General features: G+C 41.2%; 1 protein-coding gene across 8 annotated transcripts in view; it reads left to right on the top strand.

Annotated features, from left to right (window-relative positions):
• LOC113250367 (nuclear body protein SP140-like protein) overlaps positions 1 to 16916 on the top strand; it is a 61970-nt gene that overhangs the window by 23135 nt on the left and 21919 nt on the right. For 6 of the 8 annotated variants that reach the window (XM_044380895.3, XM_048214094.2, XM_026491741.4 and 3 more), the window contains 7 exons: positions 3444 to 3527; positions 5542 to 5622; positions 6719 to 6802; positions 7217 to 7297; positions 10043 to 10129; positions 10353 to 10463; positions 11494 to 11547. In XM_044380895.3, coding sequence (XP_044236830.2) covers positions 3444 to 3527; positions 5542 to 5622; positions 6719 to 6802; positions 7217 to 7297; positions 10043 to 10129; positions 10353 to 10463; positions 11494 to 11547 — 582 coding nt within the window. The remainder of the gene's footprint in view (positions 1 to 3443; positions 3528 to 5541; positions 5623 to 6718; positions 6803 to 7216; positions 7298 to 10042; positions 10130 to 10352; positions 10464 to 11493; positions 11548 to 16916) is intronic. The other 2 variants (XM_026491745.4, XM_057305483.1) reach the window with 2 other exon arrangements.

Here is a 16916-nt window from a genome sequence, read left to right on the forward strand (position 1 = left end):
TTCTTTCATCCCTTCCCTATTCCCCTTCCATCTATCCATCCATCCATCCATCCATCCCCACATATTCACATAGACAAACTATGCCCAGAATTTGATTCCTTCCCTTGAGAGACACAAGCAGTGAAGGATGATCTCAGACTGGTTGAGGTTTCCCTTGGTATAGAACATAGACAAAGAAAGGGAGAATGAAAAATATAGATGGAGTCATGAAATGAAGAGAGACCAAAGTGATTGACAATTCTACTTAAATAGACATGAAGTCTAAATATAACCATGTTATCAGAGAGGGGAGATAATTTCCTACCTTTTTTCCCTAAGGTTGTGCCAGGAACATGGGCATAATGAGTATAATTGCAGCACAGAGAACTGAAAGAGTTTTGAAATGGACCTGGCAAAGGGAAGGATCCTTGATCATTTGCCAATGGCCACAGTCCAGAACATTGGTGATATGGGGAAAGGAATATGGACGTGGATGAAATACGCAGAAAGTCTGAAATTTGAATTTTGAGTTTTAATTCTTAGGTTGAAAAATTAGAAACAGAAAGTTAAGAACTAGAGAGAACAGATAGAAGCAGGGAAATCAACACCATGGAAGAAAGGAGATAAGCTCCATCATCTTAGACAGGTGGAGAACATGGTGGTAAGAGAGAACTGCAGGGCAGGGTTGGGGGGGGGCGGGCATTAAGAAAAAGAAAGGGTGGGGGAGGGGCACAGAAGTTATACATCGAGAAAAAGGAGATGAGTGAAAATTCAGCAGAGATGAATACTGTACAAGGGATAGAGAAGAGAGTTTGGGACACTGTAGGAACTGAGAGAAGAGTTGTTCATTGGAAACAAGTCTGCCAGTAGGGGTGGAACATGTTAGCCATGGATTTTCAAGTTATTATGTCCCCAGTTATCAACATGGCACCTGTAATATTCTCAGAGGCAGTGGTCCTCCCCCCCAGGCATCCTTGTCTGCTCTCTTCTATAACTTATGATCTCCAAACACCTGTCTGGCCCAGACTTGTCTTCTAACCTCATTCATCTGAGGGCCCGAATGCAGCTGTGCAGGGGACCTGAAGGACATCTCCATTTAGACGTTTTTCAGGAACCTCAATACAAGATACCCACAATTGCACATACCATGTTTCTTGACACCAGATCTGCTCCTTTCCTGGTGTTCCCTATCTCAGGACAGAACACAATTGCTCCATTCCTCAGGCAGAAATTTTGGGGTCATCAGGGACTCATCCCCCTCCCTCAACTCACAGAGCCCATCAGTCATCCAGATTACTCAGCTATACCTCGAACTTGTCTCTTGCCTGTCCATTCCTCTCCATACCCAACACGAACACTCTGGTCAGATGTCTCTTCTCTCTGGAACCAGAGCAACAGCCTCCAGTCTCATATCTTCCCCCCAGTCATGTTCCCATCACACTCAATCTCTTCAGGTCAACTAGAGGACTCTGAAAATGCAGGTTGGTTTATCCTACTTTCCTACATTAAGTTGATAACTTCTTGTTGTCAGAAGGATTAAATCCACTTTCCTCCCCATGGCTCCAGCCCCATGTCTGTCCTGCAATTACTTCAAAAATTTGTATAAAACTTGTTCAGTAATTTTAATTATCTGATTCCTCTTTCTCACCCGAGCTTTGGAACATGCTGGGCCCTGTGCTTGGACAGTTTTCTTGCCCACTTGCTCACTAATCTGGTGACAGCATGTGGATATTAGATACCATCTCAGAGATGCCTTTTCTGACCCCTAGAAAACAAGCTAAGAGTTGGGGAGAAGAAATAAAGCACAGCAGCAGGGAAGCGTGAGTGGAAAGAAGGGAGGTGGGAACAGACATGGGGAAAGAAACAAATCAAGACAAAGAAGAGTGCCAAGAGATCCCAAGAGCGAGATACAGAGGTAGAAACGGAAGAGGCAGACACACACGGGAAGGGTGAAAATGAGAAAGAGAACAAAGTTTGGGAGACAAGGTGTGCAAGGTTTCTGACAGTCTCCATCGTTGTGGGAGACTTCCTTTTATCTTTGCAAAACCTTAAGACAGGCATGCAAACTGCTGTAACCTCTGTTTTGTGGATGGGGAAACAAAGAAGAGAAAAGCATGCAGGCTATTTTTGCAAGGGCAAAGCAGAAAAGGCAGAGTGGGCAGCAGTGGATGTGTCATTGAGGGAACAGTTGTGTGAAGCCACCTGCCAGTCAGGGTGGGGTCCTGTGGTCAGAACACAAACAAGAAGCCCCAAGAGTCCCACACATTCCCAAAGAAGTGCACCGGGGTCCAACATAAGATCTTCATTAAGAGAAAAACTAAGTTGTTCATTAATTTTAGCCATTCTAACTGCTGTACCTCGTGGTTTTGATTTGTGTTCCCTGATGCCAAGTGATGTTGAGCATTTGTTCATGAGTCTGTTGGCCATTTGTATGTCTTCTTTGGAGAAATGTCTAACTATGTGGTGGGCATTAAGGAGGGCACTTGAAGTAATGAGCACTGGGTGTTACATGCAACTGATAAATCACTAAATTCTACCTCTGAAGCTAATAATATGGTGTATGTTAATTAATTTGAATTTATTTTATTTATTTATTTTTAAAGGTTTTATTTATTTATTTGACAGAAAGAGAGACAGCCAGTGAGAGAGGGAACACAGGCAAGGGGAGTGGGAGAGGAAGAAGCAGGCTCCCAGCGGAGGAGCCTGATGCGGGGCTCGATCCCAGAACGCTGGGATCACGCCCTGAGCCAAAGGCAGACGCTTAACGACTGAGCCACTGAGGTGCCCCAATTGATTTGAATTTAAATAAAAATTTAAAAAAAAGAAAAAAGAAAAACTGGGCATGGGTTTGCAGATGTTTCAACTGTTTGACAATATTCTCAAGAGCCTGTGGACAGAAGAGTACTTATAACAGCCCTTTCTGCTCTCATAGAATGTGGTCATCAGTCTCCCATCTTAGTATAGGGGAATTGTTTCTAGTGTTTTTGCTGTTGGGCTTGTTTCACCTCAAAAAAATAAAAGTTTTCTTGAGTTAAAAAAAAATAAGGGAAAAACTAATGTTGGTGGCGAGAGAAAGGAAAATACTGACAGAGAGCATGGGAATGGACTCAACCACTAGGGCTTGAAGACACCTCGAGTAAGAAAGCTAGACAGGGTAACATTAGAAAATAGATACATTATCACTGAAAAACAAAAACAAAACTAAGGCCTAAAAACAAGAGAAGCCCAGACAATGGAAGAGAAGCACAGCTAGGAAACAGAGATGTGTGAGGCAGAAATGCAGGTGGGACGGTAAGAAGTGGACAGAGGACGTGTAACAAGATGGCGGAAAGCAGAACAAGACAGTGTGGCTCCCAGGGGCAGCAAGGAGCAGGCAGCTTGCTTTTCCATCCTGGTGGGCATGGACGTGCCGAGGTCTGCTCCCATCACCCTCCATGGTCCATCATGTCCTTGTTTCTCTGCAGTGACCTGTGATCAGAGAGTTAACCCAAGGTCTAATGAAGGAGAACTAGAGGAGACGCCCAGCCTGCCAGCAGAAGAGAAACAAGGTAATTCTGATTTAAATTACCAACTCCCTCAATATACCTTTGTTTTCCATCAGCATGGAAAAAAATCTTGCCTTTCTCCCATCCTACCATTCTATTCTTCATATTCACATACATACAGGTGAGACTGTGTCCATTTTCTGTTTTGCTTTTTTCAAAACTGTGAGAGACACTAAAAATAATGGTGAGCAGAGCTCCTGAGTGGAGAGGGGATTCCTGCCTGGAGAACATAGGGAGACAGGATATAGCAAAGGTAGGCTGGGGCACCAGACCAGAAGGGCCTGAGTGGTTTTATTAAATGCCCGTAAAAACCAAATACCAGCGGATTATGGCAACTGAGGCAACAAGATCATTTTCAGCCTACTTCTGGTAGTACCAGCAATATGGAAATAAGTTTTGTGAATGATTGATAGGTTTGCACTTTAGAAGGTCCCTTGGGAGATTGTTAGCATAGAGCTGATAAGGGAAGGCTGTCTGGTGCTGTGGTCCATGTGAAAAGGGAAGAACTTCTGTCAGTTTGGGAGGAAGCATCTGTAAGAAAGAGGAAAATAGATAAAATAAGGGAAATTTTAAGGCAACCAGAAGGAAAGATTCAGAGAAACAGAGATAGAAAAGGAGAAAGTGAGAGACAACATGGAAGGGGTATAAGCTCATGAAGAAATGAGATACGGAGATGAAAATTAGCTTATATAATAATTTGGCAAATAAATGTCAAAATATAATGTGGAAGGGAGCACAAAGGAAACTATGTAGAGAAAGAGTTATATCAAAATAATTTAAAAATCAATAAGGAATGGAAACTACCGTATAGGGAAGGGAGAATTTGGGATCTTGTAAAACAGAAGTATGAGTCTAGACAGGAGCATCTTCCAGCAGAAGGGGGTCTATCTCAGTAGTAAGTTTTCAGATTTAATCTCCCCAGGTAGAAAGCAGTGCCTGGAACATAGTCAGAGACTAATAACCCTCACCCTAGCTGTCTCAGTTACTCCCAGGTAACAGAATGACTCTCAAGGGCATGCCTGCTAGGGACACCTGTCTCCCAAGGTTATCGGTCTATGCACCCAAAGGCATTTATCACAGGATCCTCTCCATTTGGATGACTTTCAGGAACTGACACTTCCAAAATTGAAACCAACAGCTTCTTCTCAAACTAGAAACTCCTTCTCCAGAGGTTGCTCCCTCGTTAAAGGCAACACGAATGCACCATTTCCTCTTGCTCCCATGCTACCCATTTTCTCCACTTTAGCATGATTATTATTTGCAAGACGTCAATCAGATCATATCATTTTCCCACATAAACCTGGTGTTCTTTTTTGCCTTAGGATTAAATCAGTTGTCCTTCCTGTGGTTTTCTATGTCTCCCATTCACATGGGGCACCAGTCTATTGCTTCTGCCTCATCTCTCAAGATAGTGTAAATATTTTCAGTGGTTGCAATATTCTGATTTTTCTTTTATATGTGGGCCATATAATAACTTTTCCCTGTGTTTGGTGATGTTGCCTTGACCTAGTCTGCTCCCTATCCCATCCCCCATCAGGTTCTACAGTACTATTTTCAGGACGCCTAACATAGAGGAAAGGGAGCAAGAAAAAACTGAGTGAGATAGGGGAAGCAAAAAACACTAGAGAGTGCCAGAGGCGCAAGCGAAAAAGAGTCAGAAGAAAAGGAGACAGAAATACATCCAAACAAAGAGAAGCCCCTGGAGAAACTGACAGCAGGAGATAAGCACAGAGACAGAAGTAATGAGCAGGGACAATGGGAAAGGGGGTGTAGTAGACAGAGAATTAGGTATACACAAGAGGAGGAAGATGGTGGATGGTCCTCAGGCTCTGGTGATGGCAACAGGAGTGAGTCAACCTGCAGGCCGGGTAAGCCCAGAGACTGACCAGATGGTTTGGGACAGGGACAGTCCCACCTAGCAGATAGCTGAGTATCCCACGTCTTCACTATGAGTTTTCCCACCATGATCTCCCCTGGTGTGTGCTGAGATGACTGGGGGTTTCATTCCTTTCTGCAGAGCACAAAAATGCCTACGGGGAGACCAGTGACAAAGAAGAACCTCAGGAAGCCTTGAGCTCCCCACCAACATGTGGGCGAGGTAAGGAAGGGGTCGCCAGCCCTGGGCGGCAGGATATCAGGCAGCTGAATTCAGAGTTGAACAGCATGGCCCTTATTGTTAGAACAGATGTATTCCCTCTTCATATTGTGGTAGATAAATACTTTTTTCCTTCACACTCTTTATGTCTATTTATAGGAAGGACTCAGTATTGTGATTTTAACCCCTGTCTACTTCTTATTTTCTATAAAGAAGGAAAGTTAAGTATGTATCTAGTTCTTAATATTATTATTATATTGTTATAACCTTGGAGAGGCTTCAAATGAAACATGGTGCTGAGATCTACTTGTCAGAAGGAAAGATCTTGAGCCCGTTTATAGTTTTTGTCACATTTTTGTCATCAGGTTATTGGGTTATTTTGTGCTTCTTTTCTTTTCAAAGTACTTTGGCAAGTGAGATTTCCTCATGAAGCTTTAGGACTTAGCTAGAGAAACTGCTTTTATTCCTCCTTAGAGAAAGACAGGGAAACACAGATGAAGCATACTTGTTTTTCCCTAAGATCAAGTAGAAGGAAGAGCAGAGACCCATGCCCTGAACATCTCGTCGCAGGTAGAGGCTGTGTGAGGCTAGCAGGGGTCAACGTGGTCACACTTAAGAAGAGTCCAAGGGGAGATCTAGGGCTCCCAGGGGGAACAGAACAGAACCTAAAGCAGAGAAACTTCTACTTCACAAATAAAGAATACAAGTAGGAAGGGGAAGAAATCAAAAGGGACAGTGATGGAAGGAATGGGCCCTGCTTTAGGGATTGGAGAGACCTGGAAGAACAGAGCTAGGAGGAATAAGCAGGAAAGAAAAGATTCAGATCACCATTGAGGAAAAAGTAAAGAGATAGGAGAAGTCAGGGGAGTGGAGCCCACAAAATCAAAGATGCACAAATATTCTCCTAGTGCAGAAGCAGAAATGTCTGGAGGCAGATATACGGGAAGGAAATGGAGAAGCAGAGAGTAGGAGAGACAGAGGAAGGAGGGCTCAGTTGAATCTCAGGTGGGGTCCTTGGAGCAGATGTCCCTTTTCCCAAAGGGCAGCTCACCTACGCTCTGAACATCCTGACTCAGCTCATTTCCTTATTTCCCTTCAGGGTCCTGTAATCCTGAAGCTCCCCAAAGGATGGGTGAAGAAGAACCAGAGGAAGTGCCCAGGCAACTGCTATGTGATGGGGAAGGTAAGTACAATTTCAATTCCCACTTCACTAACTGAATCTTTGTTTTTCTGTCTACAAGGAGGAAAATTTCCCCTCATTTCTCCCCTCCTCCACTGCTCCCCTTCACTTACACATACAGAAGAAATGTGTAAAGCCAAGTGAAAAGGATCCAAAAAAAAAAAAAAAAAAAAAAGAGAGAGAGAGAGAATTAGGTGTATGGGAAGGGAGGTAGGTGGACCATTCTCAGCCTCTGGTGATAGTGACATGAGCCATATTAACTCCCAGGTCAGGTGAACTCAAAGACAGGAGGGTCTGAGGGCAGGGACATTCCCACCTCGAAGATATTTGAGCCACCTTGGTTGTCAGGGTGGGTTTTCCTGCTATGGTCTCCATTGGTCATATGCTGCATCCACTAAGGGATTTTGTTCTGTGCAGAAGGTAGCAGTGCCTGTTTAGAAATGTGTGATGAAGAAGAACCTCAGGAAGAGTTGAGCTCATCACCAGAAAGTGGATCAGGTAAGGGAGGCAAATGGGAGGATTTCCCTCCCTTTTTTAAATGGATGAATAATATTCCATTGTGTATGTATGTATCTACCTACCCCATTTTCCTTATCCATTCATCTGCTGATGGACACATAGGTTGTTTCCATGTCTTGGCTATTGTAAACCATGCTGAAATGAACATGGGGGCACAGATATCTCCTTGATATACTTATTTTGTTTCCATCGGATATATACCCAGAAGTGGAATGGCTGGATGATATGGCGGTTCTAATTTTTAGTTTTTTGAAGAACCCTCATACTGTTCTTCATAGTGGCTATACCACATTACAGTTCTACCAAGAGTGCACCAAGGCTTCCTTTTTTCCACATCCTCACCAGCATTGGTTCTCTCTCATGTTGATAATCTCTTTTTCTTAACATCAACTCTGTCATATAGCATAACCTAAAAATGGAGGTAATATCTCATGATATTCACAGTCCCTGGGGTCAGGGAAGGAAATCTTGAGTGGACATTGAGAGTTATGCCTACTACAATGAGACTTAAGTACATTTCTAGAAAGTAACAGTCCAGATGAGCCATTGACTTTCCCAAGTAAATAATATAAGCTATTCTTCTAAAATGAGACATCAAACAAAGCTGAGTATAATGTTTAAAGAAAAGAATCTGGCTTTAGAAAAGAGTTATAGTAATTGGGTTAAACACTACAGAGAAGTGAGAGATACGTAACTTTGCCAATTGCATCCAGATCTTGAATCATGCATAGTGTAGACATACTAATGTTCAGATCAATTATAAATTGATTATGTGTAGGAGAATTTTCTAGGAATTCTAAAGTTATTCTTCCTTTAGTACATTTAATCTGGTAGGTTCTTTCTCTTTTTTTAAAGATTTTATTTATTTATTGGAGAGAGTGAGAGAGAGCACAGGAAGGGGCAGGGGCAGAGGGAGAAGGAGAAGCAGACTCACTGCTGAGCAGGGAGCATAACATGGGGCTTGATCCCAGGACCCTGAGATCATGACCTGAGCCAAAGGCAGATGCTTAACCGGCTGAGCCAGCCAGGTGCCCCTTAATCTGGTAGTTTCGTTCGCAGAATAGATCCTTCCTATTAGATTTATAGGGATTTTTTTTAATGAAAAGAAAGAAACTGTTAGATGATGGTCTGAAAGTAGCAATTACCAGTTGGGACATGAGAACTTTTGGTCATCATTCTCTCTCTTATAGAAATACTATCAAAGGCACTGTTTACTTTTGACATGTCCAGAGTTCCCCTTTAAAACCCAAAGTTCTCTTTGGTGAAATTTTTCCATTTATTAAGATTAGTGCAAGAATGATTCTGAGAGGCAAAGAGGAAGTGGAGTTCTGTCAGTGAGAGACTGTAGCTTTGGCCAAGACACACCCATGACAACTAGCAATGAGGCCACCACATGCAGTCCTTAGTGTGAATGGTATTCTGCAAGTGACTGGAGTATTGGGTTCATCCACTGAGCAGAGACTACAATGGGAACATATGATTGATTACATGATAGTAGTTGACCTCAGATTATGTGCCAAATTGACAAGAGGTTTTGGGAGGGACTCAAGACCAAGGGTGACCAAATATCTTTGCACAAATTAACTACTGTCTGATGTACCCACATCCATTAATTAGTTTTGCATAGGGGCCTTACCAGGTCTATGCCTCCATTTATTTGCTTTGGATAACTTTCTTCTAAAATTCAAGAAGCACAAGAAAATCAGGAGCAAACAAACACACATAAGACAAAACTTTGGAAAAATAGACCAAAGTTAAGAGTAAATGAAACAGTAGAAGAATAAAAAATATTTACAGAATATTTGCTAAATGCTGCACTTCCAAACCAAGATGTCTAACCACTTTGTGTCTAATTGCATATATATCTTTAAGTATTAAGATTAATTCAGAAATAAGAACTCACTAAAACATGTCAGAGCGTTAAGTCGTTGTTGAGATGGATTGATCCAGAAGACAACTGGAGTTGGGCACAAGAGGTGCTGGATTTACACCTGTTGGCCCAAGGATCCCACAGGACATTGCTAAACAAGAGTCTTCAAGATGGCTTGGTGGGAAATCCAATTTTGGAGGGATAGACCATCATGCCGTATCTGAAGCTGAAAGAGGGATTTATTGCTTGCTAAGCAAGGTGCATGGTGGAAGGAAGTATGGTACTCATAGGACATAGTTTCTTTTAAAAAGGAGATTGCTTTTAGGTAGAGTTTTAGGAAGCTTGTAGCTCAGTAACTGCAGACTTTCAGACCCAGGGAGTGTTTATAACTAGGTAATCATTTAGTCATAGACATAGGCTTTCTGGAGTGTGGCTGTTGCTGATTGGCCGATTTTCAGAAGTGTAAGCCTGTCACTGATTGGTTGGCTTTAAATGTGGTTAGTGATGTAAGCAGTGATGGGCCAATTGGGATGAGTTTAAAACCCATTCTGCTAATTACTTTTTACAGTTTTCAAAGAACAGTTGGTTTTTCCTGGAAGGGTTAGATCTTTTTACTTTATTCTTAGGGCTACAGGTAGAAAAGTAGGAGTAGAGGAAGAAGAATGAGGTACAAAAGATGGGAAAAGCATGGCTTTGGCAGCTCTAGGCTGTGATTATTGGAGCAGGTGTAGTCTTTTCCCAGAAGGCAATTCGTTTTAGCTCAGAATATCAGGGTGCACCATGAAAGCACCAGAAACTCTTCCCTCAACACTGTTTCAGGATCCATGGACTGTAATTTGCTTGCTTCTCTTTAGTATCTGGTGAACTAGAAACTCTCCAAATGAATAGAGAGGAAGAATCAGAAGAGCTTACTTCCAGCCTACTACCCAATGATGGACAAGGTAATTATGACTTAAAGAATAATAAAAACAGAAACAGAGGCTGATACAGAGAAAAAGGCAAGGGAGGGAAAAAGGGAGACTTACAGGAAAGGCCAGCGATGGGGAGGTCAATGGAAGATTTCAGAGGAAGAAGCAGAGAAGGGGAGATCAGGAAGGGTACAGAGAAGGGGATCCCTGGGGTAAATGAAAGTCTTCATACATCACAATTTTGGCCGAGGAGCAGAGCTACCAGCATATGGAAATAAGAAGTGTTCCTGTGTTATCTGCTTCTCAAAAGATGTGACAGAAGGTCCAGAAGCAAGTACTGCAAGTAGCCAAGCATGTGACACGATGGGTAAGGCTACCGGAGGGTTGTGGGATGGGGGGTGGCTCTACAGGCAGGGTGGTGGCAGGTGGTCTGGTCCATCCCAGTATCCTGTTCTCTGTGTTGCTTGACCTGACTCTTTGGGGAATGGTAGAGAGGCAAGAGATGATCATAAAGTCGTGTTTAACAGGATGGGCCCTGCTGATTACACATGAGTGACGTAGTAGAAATACGCTCTTAAAGATGGCAGTATCCTGTTTGCTGCATTAGTCTACTGATAGTAAAGGCTTGTATTTATACAGTGATTTCCATCTTCTGTGGAGCCCAAGAAAGCCAAGCATACTTCTGCTAGTAGATAACAATGTCATTTTGTCACAACCTTAGAAAAATCTTAAAAGACAACTAGTGATGCCACTTACTTGTCAGGAGAAAAGACTATTCTTTTTTTTTTTTTTTTAAGATTTTATTTATTTATTGGATAGAGACAGCCAGCAAGAGAGGGAACACAAGCAGGGGGAGTGGGAGAGGAAGAAGCAGGCTCATAGCGGAGGAGCCTGATGTGGGACTCGATCCCACAACGCCGGGATCATGCCCTGAGCCGAAGGCAGACGCTTAACTGCTGTGCCAGGCAGGGGCCCCAGGAGAAAAGACTATTCTTAACCCAGCACATATTTCTGATGGATGCCCTCTAGCGTGTCGCTGGTCTATTTAGTGATTTCCCGTAAATGTTTGCACATAAGATTTTATTTAATCCTTACAAAAATCTTAAGACCTAGAGAAAGATCCCTGAGTAAACTGAAGCGCATAGGTATTTCAGAGTGTTTTGGCAAGTACTGTTGAGAAACAAAGGAAATAATGCAACTCTAGCATTAAATGCAAACTCCAGGCCCATCCTCGACTCGCACTTCTCAATTCAGTAGGTTTTTAGTCCCTTTAGAAGAGAAAAATGATAACCCAAACATCTTTATAAATTCAAGTCTTCTGCAGTATGAATAATCCTAAAATTTGTAACTTTTACTTATTAATTTCTGTTTCCTCACCCTCACCTGTTATTCTCTAGACACCGTGGATCTTGGAAACAACTCTGCTTCGGGAAAACGCAAGAGGAAGAGAAGTAAGAGCACATAAGATTTTACTTGCTTTTGATGTTAAAAATGAGGTTTTTAATGCTAGAGTTGCATTATTACTATTTACAATAATAAGTGGTAATAATATGATGTCCGCCCAAAGATGTCCATATCTTAATCTCTGGAACTTGTATTATCTATTATCTTACGTGGCAAAGAGATTTTACAGATATAATTAAGGTAGGGACCTTGGAAGAGGAGATTGTTCTGGATTATCTGGGTACACCCAATATAATGGAATAGCTGTTCCTGGCTGTGGAGAGAGGGGGAGTGGCCATGGAAGATAGTCATCGAGAGATACCATATTGCTGGCTGGAGGGGCAGGAAGAGGGAGGAAAGGAATCAGGAATGTAGAAGACCTCTGGAAGCTGGGAAAGTCAAGGAAATGTATTCTACTGTACAGCTTCTAGAAAGGAATGAAGGCCTATTGACCCTTGTCAGACTTCTAGTCAACATAACTGTGAGATAATAAATTTATGTTGTTTTAAGCCACTACATTTATAGTCATTTGTTATGGCACCGATAGAAGAGCAGTACAGACTTTGGTTTAGAGGTGGAGGCACCTGTAACACACTCCTCAAATTGTGGAAATGGTTTTGGAATTGGACAGTGGGCAGAGGGAAGAATTTTAAGTGGAGTGATAGAAAATGTCTAGATTTCTAGATTGCCATGAGCACTTTGTTAAGACTATGGGGCTGAAGACTCTGCTAGAGAAAGCTTGGAAGTGCAGAACCTGGTAGAGAAAGACTGTTTTGTCTTAGAGGTTATGCAAATCATCATGAAGACTTGGTAGAAATATGGAAGGTCAAGGTGTCACTGGTGAGGGCTCTGGAGGAAATAAAGAACACGTTTTTGGAAACTAGAGAAAAGGGGATCCTTAGTATATAGTGGCAGAAAGCTCAGCAAAATTCTGTCCTGCCAAGAATGTGGAAGGCCGAACTTTCTGGTTAAATAGCGAAGGAGGTTTCTAAGCCAAGTGATAAGGGTGCAACTGGTTTCATTTTGCTGCTCATAGTAAAATGTAAGGGGAAAGAGGTAAACTGAAGGAAGAACTGCTTAGCAAAAGGAGTCGGGACTTGATGATTTGAAAAATTCTCAGCCTTTCCAAGCTGCAAAAGTTGCTAAAATTTGTAGCTTCCCTGTCAGGTAAATGTTGTCTGTAGTGACAACCAAGAGTACGGCGTTACCACTTTCTGCTAACGCACCAGAAGTAGTGAACAGTCAGAGTATTCAGGCACAAGGAAAAGGGTCTTTGGGATTAAGTATGTGACTCACAGATCCCCTCAGAGTTCTGCAGAAGTAAAAAATAGTTACATGATTGTATAGGAAAGATCTGTGGAAGAGTCTGTCTAATGGAGGAGATCCCCATGACAGACACAGGAGTGCTATGATCCCTAAGGATCTTCTATCAACAGAAACAGGGACGTCCATGTCCTAATCTCTGGAACCTGGAACCAGTCCCTTCACATGGCAAGAGGTGCTGAGGGTGTGATGAAGCGAGGTATCTTGAGATGCAGAGATTGTTCTGGATTATGTGGGTGGCCCCAATCAAGTCACATGGGCCCTTAAAATCAGAAACCCTTTCCTGCTGTGGAGAAAGGGATATGTGATGATGGGATAAGATCAGAGCAATGCAGTGTGGCCGGTTTGAAGATGAAGGCCGGGGGCAGTGAGCCAAGAACTGTGGCAGCGTTCAGAAGCTGGAAAAGGTAAAGAACTGGATTATCCCCTGTAGCCTCCAGGAAGGAGCAAAGCCCTGTAGACACCTTGATTTTAGCCCTATGGGACTTGTGTCAGATTTCTGACCTTCAGAAAGATAAGATAATAAATTTGTGTTGTTTTAAGCCACAATTTATGGCAATTTATTATAGTAACAATAGAGAACTAACACTTTTCGTAAGACCAGAAAAATTAAAAAAGGAATATTTCACATTTATATGGATAGATTCCATCTTTTAAAATAGTAATTTACATTTTTTTCAAAATGCTTACATCTTTATGTTTGTTTTTGTTTTTGTTTTTTTTTAAATATATGATCTTTGTTGGGGCACCTGGGTGGCAAAGTCGGTTGAGCATTGGACTCTTGGTTTTGGCTTGGGTGGTGATCTTGGGGTCATGGGATTGAGCCCCGGGTAGGGCTCCTTGCTTAGCCTGGGGTCTGCTTGGGTTTCTCTCTCCCTCTTCCTCTGCCCCTCCCCCCACGTGCCTGTGCATGTGTGCTTGCATGTTCTCTCTCAATTAATAAGGAAATTAATCTTTAAATATTAAAAAAGTAAAATACATGATCTTTGTAAATTTCATGTATATCTTTCCAGATTTTTTTCTATGTGTATATTAACACATCTAGAATTTTATCATAAATCTGAATCAATCTGTTCATACTGTTACATTTTCTTTACCTTAAATCAGTATTTCATGCACAAAACATTACAAGCATTTAACATTTGACCTGTAAAAGTTTTTATTTCATTCCTGTGTTAATTTGCATTGTTTTCATTTTTGTTGTGGTTGGAGCATTTTTCAGTTATTACTGGTCGCTTGTTTTTCTCCTAGAAATGCCTGGGACACATGCCTTGCTAGGGATACAATCCTGCGGGCCTTTTTTTTTTTTTTTAACCATGCTGAACAAACATAGGACTATTAATATATATATCACATTTTGCCAAATCTATGTTATTATTTTGTTTTGTTTGATGTTATTCTTTTTGGTTGGTATTAGCTTTTGTCCTAAGGAAGTTGGGAGATTTTACATCGTAAAATCTGTCAGGCTTTTCCTTTATATTTTCTAGGTTATAATTAAAATTTATGAGATATTTCCCACCTCAAAATTTTAAAAATACTTATATTTGTTTCCAGAATATCTGACGTACTTAATACTTTTTAATGTTTAAATCTATAATTCACCTTTTTGTGGATGACGTGAGACAGTAATTTCAAGAGATAACCCCAATGCTTTTTTCTTCATGACGTGAAATGCCCTTTATATGTGCCTTTCCTTGTATTCACGAAACTGTGCCTGCACTCTACTCGGAAACACTGGTCCGTTTATTTCTAATACGTAGCAAATTGGTTCAGTTACAAAGCTCTCAAGTATATTTTGCTATTCCTATCCATTATGTTTTCTTTTGCAAGGAAAAAAGTAAAACATGCAGGGAGGAGCATTAGAAAAGAACAAGATTTCAAAAGTTCAGTAATCCTGGCTTGTTCACTGTGGATGTTTCAGAATCAGTCAAGATTTTCCCCCAACACCTCCCCAATTCCATTGGGACCCTGACTGAAAAATACGTTGAACTTGCTGGTTAATTTGGGTAGAATTGAAAGAGAACGAACCACATGTTTATTCAGATCACCTTTTATGTTCTTCAAAGTTTTAGTTTTCTTTCCGTAGATCTTGCACATTTTTACTTTTCTTATCAGCATTATTGAGATGCAATTTCATACATAGCAGTCATCACTGTTAAGGGATGACTAGATGGGTTTTAACAGATGTGCTCTGCCATGTAATGCCCCCGCGATCATCACAGGTAACATTTCCATCATCCAGGGGACCTGGGTCCCTTTCCCCACCCTCTGGCTCTTGACAACACCTGATCTGTTTGTTGTTGGTTTTTTTTAAGATTTTTATTTATTTGTTCGACAGAGATAGAGACAGCCAGCGAGAGAGGGAACACAAGCAGGGGGAGTGGGAGAGGAAGAAGCAGGCTCATAGCGGAGGAGCCTGATGTGGGGCTCGATCCCAGAACGCCGGGATCACGCCCTGAGCCGAAGGCAGACGCTTAACTGCTGTGCCACCCAGGTGCCCCACACCTGATCTGTTTTTATCACTATAGTTTTATCTTTTCTGGAATTTCATATAAATGAATTCATACAGTACATAGTTTTTCAACATGTGGCCCTTTCATTTAGTGTAAAGCTTTTGAGACACGTGCATGTTGGTACATGTATCACTAGTTACTCCATTTTTACTTCTGAGAAGTATTTCATTATGTGGATATTCCACAGATCTCCTCGCCTGTTGGTAGACGTTGAGTGGTTTCCAGTTTTGGGCTATCGCAAATACAGCTTCTAGGAACTTGTACATACAAATCTTTGGGTGGACATAAGATTTAATTTTTCTTAGGTAAATACGTAAGAGTGATATACTAGGTGATATGAACATAAGTGCATGTTCAACATTCTAAGGATCTGCCAAAGTATTTTTTATGTTGTTGTACCTTTTTTATTCCCACCAGCAATGTATGAAAGTTCCGATTACTCCGTATATTTACCAACACTCGGTATTGCTAATCTTAATTTTAGCCGTCCTCATAGGCGCGTAATGGTAATTCATAGTTTTAATTTGCATTTTCTTAATGAGTAATGGTGCTGAACATCTTCTTATGTATTTATTTGCCACCCATAGATCTCATTTAGTGAAGTGTCCATTCAAATCTTTCACCCATATTTATTTGGGTTGTCTATTTTCTAGTTGTAAAGTTGTTAATATGTTCTGGATACGAGTCCTTTGTTGGTTATATGCCATACAGTCTGTAGCTGCTCTGTTCATTTTCTTAGCAGTGTCAAAGAGCAAAATTTAGATTGAGGTCTAACAGTATTTTTTATAATCTGTGACTTTTCAGTTCTATGTAAGAAATCTTTGCTCAAGATACTCTATTTTCTTCAAGAACTTTGATGGTTTTTAGCTCTTACATTTAGATCCGTGATCCAGTTTGAGTTAATTTTTGCATGTGGTATGAGATAAGGATTCTTTCTTCCTCCCTCCCCCTTCCTTCCTTCCTCCCTCCCCCTTCCTTCCTTCCTTCCTTCCTTCCTTCCTTCCTTCCTTCCTTCCTTCCTTCTTCCCTCCTTTCTTTCTTTCTTTCTTTGGCATTCAGATAGCCAGTTGTTCAGACCATTTGTGCGTTGAATTAGTGAGTTAATTACCTTGACATCCTTGTTGTAAGTCAGTAGCCCATATATGTTTGGGTGTATTTTTGGACTTCCTTTTCTACTTATCTGCATGTCTATCTTTATGCCAATACTACACCCTCTTGTCTAAATCTTCTAAATTAAGCTGCATTGGGTTTGCACAGAGATGTGTTCCGTTCTCCCACATGACTGTATGTTTGCCAATTCCTCCTTATTCTGTTGTTTTACTTTAAATACTTCGAGGCTATTCATGATTGTCTTGACTTAGTGAATTTTTCTAACCATACGTTGTCCTTCTTTATCCTTACTCTTTTTTTTTTTACTTTAAAATCTCTTTCTTGGGAAGCTAATATTGTTATTTGAACTTTTAACGTTTTATTTTTTGGATGTTTTTTACTCCCTTTTCATCAATCCTTCTTGTACAGCTGTGTTTTATGTTTCCTATTAC

The sequence above is a fragment of the Ursus arctos genome, unplaced genomic scaffold (genome assembly GCF_023065955.2).
Source record: "Ursus arctos isolate Adak ecotype North America unplaced genomic scaffold, UrsArc2.0 scaffold_1, whole genome shotgun sequence".
NCBI lineage: Eukaryota > Metazoa > Chordata > Mammalia > Carnivora > Ursidae > Ursus > Ursus arctos.